Genomic DNA, 9,717 nt, shown 5'->3' with positions numbered 1-9,717 from the left:
GTGACGGCCGTCCGGGTCACGTGCCCCGCCGGCGCCCACGTGACCCGACGGCGCCGCGGGACGCGCGTGGCCTTCTGGGAGTTGCAGTTCTGCTGCCCGGCACCGGCTGGGCCGCGCGGAGAGTGAGCCGGCTCCAGGGCGAGTCCGCACAGCCGTGCATGCAGACCCGCCTGTCGGGACGAGTCCCCGCGCAGCAAACGGTTGTGCTGAGGGCACACCATGGCCCTGTGGCTTTCCTGCAGAAAACGCTGCACTGAGCGCATCACACAGGGAAAATCAGTTGAACCCCAATTTCGGGACACGTGCCAGCTAGGCAGCTCTTCCTGCAGTGTCAGCGTCCACCGAGAAACACCGAGGAACACCGTGAGACCGCCCTGGATGACAGGAGATTCAGAACCGGGCAACCGAGGCTGCTCGTGGGCCTGGCATTTGGGGGACAATTGGCAAAGATCAGACATGCACTGTGTATTAGGTAGGGGCGTTACTGTGGCGCCCAAACCTGGAGCGTGATCTTCGTCTGGGTGTCATATCAGAAAAGCCCATTTCCTCTGGAGACAGCACTGAGATATTCGGGGACTGTGATGTGATGTCTGCAGTGTAGCCTCAGGTGATTCACAGGCTAATGGTAATCACAGTATGTAGCTACCCACAGAGGGAGAAAGCAAGCTGGTGGGATGTTAGCACGGATGAATCCAGGGTAAATACACCTGTGCCATGTATTCTTCTGGTAACTTTTTTCTTTAAATTTGAAGCTTTTCAAAATAAAGGCATTTTAGAAGTTCTTTATAGGCTTTTTTCTCCCCACATGTTTCAAAATAAAACCAAAACTGAAACCAAAATAAGAGGAAGGAAGCCCAACAGGATTGTAAGTTTTCCCCATGATCTATCACAAAAGGTGTGACCTGGCTTTGCCCTTTTACGGGATAAGAACAATCGTAAGCCAGCCCTGTCTGTGGAGGAGGGCCTGGAAGCTACGGAGTACAGCTGGCTCAGGCTCCGAGGAGCGGTGGGGCTGGTTCTCAACTGAAGGGAGTGGGCAAGTGCAGGTTGTATGAAGCCCAGGCCTGTGGAGAGCTGCACAGAGCAATGGGGAAGTGAGAACAGGCCTAGGGACGAGGGGTCCGGAGGGGAGGCCCCTCTGCATTCTTCCGTCCTCCCTACCCAGGAACGCAGCGGACTCAGATCAGAAGTGGGGTTGATAGGATTCGAGGTGGGTGTGGCTCCCATCACTCACCCATTGGGGATCCCCATGTCTTGTTCAGCCTCCCCTGCCCCAAAACCTAGACGGGCTTCCCTACACTCCTCGGTGGAAAGCCCAGCCCTGCCCAAATGCCTAATGACCTGAGTTCCCACCAATCTCCCCTGCAAACACCTTCCCAGGTGGGTCTCCCCTCCTGGAGAGGCCCCACCAAGCACCTGGACGAAGGTCGGCAGACAGCCACTGCTGTACTACCTCTGCCAAATGCCCACCGTTTCAGCATCTGTGAACACTGGGCAGAAATGCTGCTGTGGTTAATGGACAATGCTGTGTTAACGGACCTGTTATAACAGGTGTTTGTAACACGCATGAAAGCTGCAGAGGGCGGGAAACAGCCTGCGTGTTCTCTCAATGCTGGCGACCCAGCTGTCCCTAAAGAAAGACTTCCTAATCAAATTAGTCTTCCCCTAAAAGATGTCATCTCTCCCTCCTCAATGGTGCAATGCAGCCAGGGCTATAGAAAAGGCCAGAGGAGCCTGGGAAAGAAGAGACTGAGAAGGGCAGCTCTCTGTGAAGACAGACACGCCCTGGGGAAGTGCCAGGGGAAGCAGAAGTCTGTGGTTCTAGGACCTTCCTCTGGCCACCCAGTGGGGTTTCCAGACCTGGGATTCATCCTCTGACCTTGACTCATGGGTGGTTGGGGAATGGGCTGGGAAGGGGGAGGGGAGGTGGCTGGCCAGACTGGCTAAAGGCCTGGGATCACTGCTAAGAGGCCCCGGGGACTGATTTCAGCGCCCCCCCAACCCCCGCCGCCAACCCCCGCCCACCAGCAGGCCAGTTTCCAGACTTAGTGATTCTAAGCTTTTCCGACAGATGAGCAGACATGCCCGCCGCCCCCACCACACACACCCCAAATCTGCTCTTTTCTGCGCCCACAGATTGACTTTCAGGTTCTGAGCTCTTGCAAGGATTAATTTACATCACAGATTCTTTTTCTTTTTTTTCCTCCCGGGCTGAGTCCTAATCACTGGAGTGCCAGGGAATTCCCCACACCTATTCTGCCAATGCATTTTTTTTTTTAAACTTGCCATGATTCAAAATTCTGAAAAAAAAAAAAAAAAAAAGCTGTCAAAAACAATACCCAGTACTGGCAAGAATGGGGAGTTATGGCAACCATCATAGAGTGCCAGCAGGGATATAAAACAATACAGTCACTTTGGAAAACAATTTGGTGGTTTCTTTGAAAGTTTAAACATGATTTTATCATTTAACCCAGGAATTCCGCTGTTAGGTATCCGCTCAAGAGAAACAGAAGCATGTGTCTACAGAAGGACTCAGAGGAGGGTGTGCACAGCAGCTTCATTCACAAGGGCCCCCTACTGGAAACCACCCAAGTTTCCATCGACTGATGAATGGATAAACAAAACGTGGGTCATTAGGACAGAAGGTCATTCATCCACACAAAGGAATGCAGCAGACAGACACCACAACACAGACAAACCTGGAAAGCATGATGCTCGGTGAGAGAAGCCAGACACCAAGGACCACACAGTGACGGAGTCCATTTATGTGAAACGTCCAGAACCGGCAAATCCACAGAGACGGAAAGCAGGAGCGTGGGTGCGGAGCTGGGGGAGGGGCTGTGTGGGGACAGGAGTGACCCTAACAGGCATGATGTCTCTATGAGGGGGGGACAATGGAAATGTTCTAAAGCTGGATCATGGTGATGGTTGATTACTTGGCAGATTGACTACAAATCTTCAAACTCTACACTTAGAATGGGTGAATTTCATAGTAGGTAAAAGCATTGCCCATCCTCAATGTGTGTTTCTGAGTAGCCTGTTTCCTTTGCAAGCCCCCTTCCCGGTGGCTCTGATAGCCTCACCAGCCATGTCACAGAACCCTGATGGACCCCCAGGGTGAAGGAGCTGCAGGGCCAGGAAATGAACTCTCCGGCCCTTCTCATGAGAGATGTTGGAACAGGGAACAGACAAACAGAAACTCTCACAAGCCTCATGGAGAGAGGACCATGGCAGCTAACACAAGGAGAAGAGTTTTCCAGGAACCAGCCTGCGGCTGCCCCAAACCCATACCCAAGAAGCGTGGAGCTAGAGCCTGCCACCACCACATGGCCGGTCAGCTGCGCGGAAATGACGTCATACTACAAAGGGGGGTGTTTGTAAGAACACTGCAGGAGGGGGAGAATGCAGTCCTGGGGGCCCTGTGGCCTGGCTCTGCCTTGTTGGCTCCCCTCCTCCACCCCCATGCAATGCCCACATCCTGTGTTAGAGGGCAGGTGTGCCTGGTCCAGGTCAGGGGCAGCAGACGGCCTCTCAGTCTGAGTGGGGGCCCTCTATGGACTGTGCAGAGTTTGGGGGTGCCCCTCCCGCTGGCCATCTCAGGAGTGCCACTGCTGTGTGTGCGGTGAGCCCTCAGGGACACAGCTGTAGGCAGGTGCAGTTCACCCTCTGCACGAATCCGCCCACTGACGTGGCATTGTCCAGTGTCAGGATGGCACCCGTCGGGAGCGCCTTTCCCATGGCCAGGTTCGAAATCTCACCAGGGACCAGCACACGGTCCCATATGGCCAGGCCTGCCATGCTCCCCACGAAGGCCTCCGAGCTGTCAAACCCACCCCCCACGTGGTCTTGCTCCTGGCCTAGCACGAGGGACCCTCCTGGGGGGATCTCGTACCCCTCCCTGAAGCGGGAGCCGGTGGCCACGAGCCTTCGGTCCACGTGGAGCCAGTACCTGCCCAGGATGGACGTCCAGATGACACACACGTGGTGCCACTGGCCGTCTAGCAGTGGCTGGAGGGGCAGCTCCCTGAAGGCTGGGTCTCCGATCACAAAGTGGACGGAGCCGGGGGCCAGGGAGTCACGGCCGTGCAGAACCAGCTTGTTGTCGTTTTCCTCGGTGGCATAGGACAAGAGGGTGCCCAGGTGGTCCGCGGCTGTGCGGACCCAGCTGCAGATGGACAGGGCCCGCAGACCCGTGAGGAAACCGGGGCGGAGGAAGCCCACATTCATGGTGGAGGCATTTGGGAAGATGAGCGCAGGGCCCACGTTGCAAACTAGAAACAAACAAGGAGGGAGAGTCAGCCCGAGTTGCGGGGGCGGCGGCTCACTTGTCCTCACGTGACTGGCGCCATCTCCCAGATGGGAGGACTGACGCCCAGGGCACCTGGCCAGCTGCACTCCTTGCAGCAGGGAGCCCCAGATGAGTGTCACGTGGCTGCTGGGACAAACCCCCCACAAATGCAGCGGCTCAAAACAAAACCCAAAGTTAGCATCTCACAGTCTGGATGTCAGAAGTCCCCACGGGTCTCTCTGAGCTGAAGATCACGGTGTGGGTGGGGCTAGTTCCTCTGGAGGCTCCAGGGAGAAGCCCTTTGCTGCCCTCTGACCTCTGCTCCTGCCTCACATCTCTGTCCCTGACGCTGAGCCCCCTGCTTCCCTCTCCTGAGGACCCTGGCGTGAGGTCGGATCAGCTCCCATCTCAGGGAGCTGGATGGACTTTCACATTAGAAAGTCCTCTTGCCATGTGAGGTGACGCAGCCACAGGGGCTGGGGCCAGGACGTGGGCATCTTTGGTGGCATCATCCTGCTGACCAGACTTCTTCCCAAATCTGCCCGAAGGAGAGTGGGTGGGGCAGGGGTGGGGAGCCTGCATTTCTAGCTCCAGGGTAGAAGTGGGGGCTCCTGTCATGATCTAGGGCAGTGGTTCTCAACTGGATACACCTGTGTGCCCGGGGAACGTCCAATGACGCCTGCAGACAGGTTTGGTTGTCAGGATTTTGGGGGTCCCCAAACTTGTAGCCCCGCTTTCCCGGGAGCCCTGTTGATTTCCTGAAGGTCAGCTAGTCAGCTCAGTCTTACTGGTGAGGCCCCCAGAGCCATGCAGATGGAGGGAGATCTGCTCCAGACTAATGGGCCCTGAGGGCTGCCAGGCCAGACTGGGAGCAGCCGGGCCACAGCTGAGAGTTTGAGGTAGGTGGAGGCCAGAGAGGTGCCGAACACCTCTCGGTGCCCTGGAGGCCCCTACAGCTGGGGACGACCCGATCCCAGGTGCCCCTGGAGGAGAACCCTAAGCTGGTGATGAGAAGCGGCAGAGGCCAGGGGCCCTCCATGAGTGGGCACAGACCCCATGGGCTATAGACCGGGGCCCCAGCCCTGCAGGAAGGACCCTGCTGGTGACGGCTGAAGATGCCAGCCCTGACCTGTGTGATCACCAACCCTGAGTGGGCATTTACTGCCCGCAGGCAGCACCCGACTCATGGGTGTGCCAGGCGGCCTGACCTGCAGGCAGGCCATCTCCTGGGCGGTTCCTTTCTTTGAAGGTGGGGTGTGTGGGGGTGTGAGGGCACTAAGGGCTAAGAAGGCCCCTGAGGGAGAGGTGGAGACCGATGGGGGTGAGCGGGTGTGGTGCTTACCCTCTCCTGGGCTCTCGGGGGGCCACGCCTGCTGGTTGCCTAGGCCCAGGGGCTCTTGTGCCCCCTGGAGACGGTAAGCGAAGTCTAGAGGTGGGTCCCGGGGCTCAGGCGGAGCTCTGATCGTTTGCCCGCCCCCCTGCAGCTGTGGGGCGCTCGGGTTCGACGGCCTAGATGGGTCCGGGGTCACATTCCGGGCGGCGGGGCCGGGGCCGGCCAACCGCAGCTGGCCCTCGAGAGCGGCTAGCCTGGTACTCTGGCTCTGGACAAGGGGCGTCAGGTGGAGCAGCGCATCCTGCAGGGCCCGCACGTCTCGGGCCAGCCCGGAGACAGCGGCCCTCTGTCTCTCCTGCTCCCGGGCGCGCCGCGCGCTGCCCTCGCTCATGGCAGCACTCAAGGCCAGCAGCCTGTGGTCCGCCTTCCGGCCTCGGCGCTGCGTCCTCCGCACCCAGGTCCTGAGGTGGCCCAGCTTGTCCTGCACGGCCACCTGCGACTGGTTGAGTGCCAGGGCCACGGCCCGGCTCTCATGGGCCAGGCTCTGGAACCGGGCCTCGATGTCGAAGGACAGGTTGTAGTGGCTGGCGATGCCCTGCAGGTGCGTCAGGGTCACCTCTTGGAACCTCCGAAACTGTGGAGAGGACACAGGGGGTCCCAGGGGCTCGGTCTTCAGGGCAGCTCGGTGAGGTGACCGACCTCTGCCACCAGCGCCCCCACACCGAGCTCGCAGCTGCGGGACGACCCCAGGCCTGTGCTGCAGGGGGTGAGGGCCCCCAGGCGGCTCCCACCCCTTCCTGCAGCCACACTCTTCACTCCCCTGGTGAGGGTGGGCAGCTTGTGTGGGGATCAAAGTGAGGAGGGCTTGGGCTCCTAGGAGCCGGCCGTGGCCCCACACAGGAGTCTCTGCTCCATGGGGAACCTGAGATCCGGTACCCCGAGGCCCAGCAGGCCCCAGCACACCTGTGGGTACCCTCCTCGGGGTTGCCCCAAGTCTGCCCACCCTCACACACAGCTGACTTTTCTTCAGAAGGAGCCCACCAAACCTGTTTTGCTGTTTCAACCATAGGTGAAAAATCAGACCATAAAAACTGCAAACTCCACTCTGAGCCCACAGAGCACAGAAACTTCCCATTGTTTCTGTATCACCTCTGCATCACCTGCTGTCAATTAAAAAACTCTACCGCCTCAGACAGTGGGTGCACTTACCTGCTCTTCTAGTCTACGGAGCCTCTCGAAAAATGGTTTTCGTTGCCCCACAGGGCCGGTTGTTTGCGACAAAGCTCCATGTAGATATATGTGCACAAGGATGAGGAAGAAAGGCAGAGCTCTTCCCGTTGGGCTGCCCATGCTGAAAAGGGGCAAGAGGCACCCTGAATGCAGGAGGACGTCTGCTTGGAGCTGGGCCTCCACTAGGCTGGCCCGCCTCTCCTGGGGGTGGCTTCCCTTCTTCCCCTCTGGCGGGCAGTCAGGTGCCTCCCACCACCTTGATGAGAGACATTCACTCTGGACACTTGAGGTTCCTAAGGACACAGGCTGAAAACAGATGCAGTGTCTTTGGAAAATAGGTCTACTGGGTACAAGGCCTGGTCCAACTGGCTTGGAGGCGGGCGGGGTGATTGCTTTAGCAGGAGCATACAGACTCGTGTTCCCACCAGAGGAGTGGAAGCTGCACAGGGACCCTGGTGGGGGCAGGGGCTCCTTAGAGCTGTCTGCAGCGGGCCCAGCCTGCTGGCCGTGCACAGCAGATCCGGATCCATGAGGCCCCTCCCTCGCCCTTGGAGGAGGCAATGGAAACAGAATTGGGAGCCACGTTAATTCATCTCAGGCCTCAGGCTATGAAGTGGGCTGAGTGGTAGGTCCCAGGCTAACCCTGGTGCCTGCAAATGGGAGCTTATTTGGGAAAAGGGTCTTTGCAAATACAATTAAGGATCTTGAGATGAGTTCATCTTGGATCATCCGTATGAGTCCCAAGTCCAAGGATAAGTGTCCTGAGACAGAGAGGAGACACGCAGGGGAGAGGGCCGTGTGACACGGAGGCCAAAGTTGGGGTGGAGCTGCCTCAGGAACACAAGGAGCTGGGGGCAGGGGGCGAGAATCCTCTCAGGAGCCTTCGGGGGGAACATGGTCGTGCCAACACCCTGATCTCCAACTTCCAGCCTCCAGGGCTGCCAGGGAAAGCGTGGCTGTTGTTTTAAGCTCCTCTGTTTGTGATCATTGGTTACAGCAACCCCAGGGGATGAACACAGGCTGCCTGCCTAAGTGAACGGGGGGCAGAGACCTCATTCCAGGGCCAGGTCCATGGCCAGTGTTTTCCCAGTGAGGGGAGCAGGAGAAAACCACGGTCAAGGCTGAGAGTTCCAGGTGAACAAGGCACCGGGGCACAGAGACTGATATCCTCTCTTTCCCCAGGGTCACTCTGATGGCGGCCAAGGGACACAGCCTGGAGGAGCCACAGGGCAAAGAGAGGAGATGCAGCAGCTGCCCTGGGGAGCAGAGGAAGGGGCAGAGGGGACCCGGGCAGGCAGGGAGTGGGTCTGCGTCCTGGGGCTGCCATACCCCATGACCACCCCAGGGAGCGGGCACAGGAGTTCATTCTCCTCTGGCTCTGGCGGCCGGAAGTCTGAGGTGGAGGGGTCAGCAGGACCACCCTGGATCCAAAGACTCTCAGGAAGGATCCCCCGGCTGCTCCTGGGGCAGCCTCATCCCAGCCCCGGCTCCGTCTTCACAAGGCCTTCTCCCCTGCGTGTCTCTCCTCTTCTGTCCAACAAGGACACCAGTCATTGGATCTAGGGCCCACCCAGATAAACAGGGTGATCTATCTCGAGATCTGAAACTTGGTTACATCTACAAAGAGCCTTTTTCCAAAAAAGTTCACATTTATAAACACGGGGGTTAGGACTTAGATGTGTTTCTTGGCGGCCACCATTCAGTCCATTACAGGGAGGTTTGAGGGGTTGGGGGCTGTCCAGGGATGGCGGGGGGCTGGGGCGATGTGCAGGCTGGAGAGAAGAGACTCATGTCAGTCTGAATACAGAGTTGCCGGCCCCCTGCCTCCTTCCTGACCTGCTGCGCTGGGTGGCTGCTCCTGCCCACCAGTCCAGCCCCAGGACATGGTCAGCTGGTTCTCTGAAGCCGCGATGTCCAATCCCAGAGCCCCAGATGCGTGGGAGTGTTGAGCCCGTCCCATGAGGCTAGCCTGGGTGGAGATCCGCTGCAAGTATAAAAAACGCACTGGATCCCAGGATTTAGTATAAAAAAGGAATGAGAAATACTTCCTCAATCATCAGATTTTATGTATGATTATAAAGGCGATGGCACCCCACTCCAGCACTCTTGCCTGGAAAATCCCATGGACAGAGGAGCCTGGTAGGCTGCAGTCCATGGGACCACGAAGAGTTGGACACGACTGAGCGACTTCCCTTTCACTTTTCACTTTCATGCATTGGAGAAGGAAATGGCAACCCACTCCAGTGTTCTTGCCTGGAGAATCCCAGGGACAGGGGAGCCCGGTGGGCTGCCGTCTATGGGGTCGCAGAGTCGGACACGACTGAAGCGACTTAGCAGCAGCAGCAGCAGCGTATGTAGAAATGGTAATAATATTTTGGATGCACTGGGTTAAATAAAATGTTTTAAAAATTAATTTCAACTGTTTCTCCTTTTTAGTAAGACTACGAAAATATTTAAAATTAAATATGGAGCTCATGTCATTGTTTGATTGGACAGTGTCACCTTGGAGAAAGACTCTGGTTTGTGGGCCCCCAGGCAGAAACAGGGGTTTTCCTTTGACTCGCTTTCATCATCCGTTCTTTAAAAAAAAAAAAAAAGGTGGAAAAAAACATGAATCACAAAATTCACTCATTTTAAGGGTGAAACTAACAACATGTTATTGAAGTAAACATCTACCTATTGGACTGGGAGTCTGAGGGTTCTGCCAGCTTCTGGAAAGCAGCAGACAGGGACCTTCCCCAGGTACCTCCTCCAGGCTCCTGCCCCCAGGCAGGAGGAAGAAGGGAGCTTCTTCAGTCCAGGCAGAAAACCCGCTCTTACTAACATCATGGGCAAGAGCTTCCTGCACCCCGCCAAACCAACTTCC

General features: G+C 57.2%; 1 protein-coding gene across 1 annotated transcript; it reads right to left on the bottom strand.

The window, feature by feature from the left end:
- Nucleotides 1-2,767: 2,767 nt before the first annotated feature.
- On the bottom strand, nucleotides 2,768-6,971 carry PTX4 (pentraxin 4). The gene is made up of 3 exons (XM_070362592.1): nucleotides 6,831-6,971; nucleotides 5,631-6,255; nucleotides 2,768-4,271 (listed from the first exon to the last, which is right to left on the bottom strand). The coding sequence occupies exons 1-3, from the start codon at nucleotides 6,969-6,971 to the stop codon at nucleotides 3,631-3,633; spliced, it is 1,407 nt and encodes a 468-aa protein (XP_070218693.1). The 3' UTR covers nucleotides 2,768-3,630.
- Nucleotides 6,972-9,717: the final 2,746 nt, after the last annotated feature.

Source organism: Bos mutus, chromosome 25, assembly GCF_027580195.1.
Source record: "Bos mutus isolate GX-2022 chromosome 25, NWIPB_WYAK_1.1, whole genome shotgun sequence".
In the NCBI taxonomy this organism is placed as follows: Eukaryota; Metazoa; Chordata; class Mammalia; order Artiodactyla; family Bovidae; genus Bos; species Bos mutus.
The sequence above is the reverse complement of the archived record's forward strand: the minus strand, read 5'-3'. Positions and strand labels throughout refer to the sequence as shown.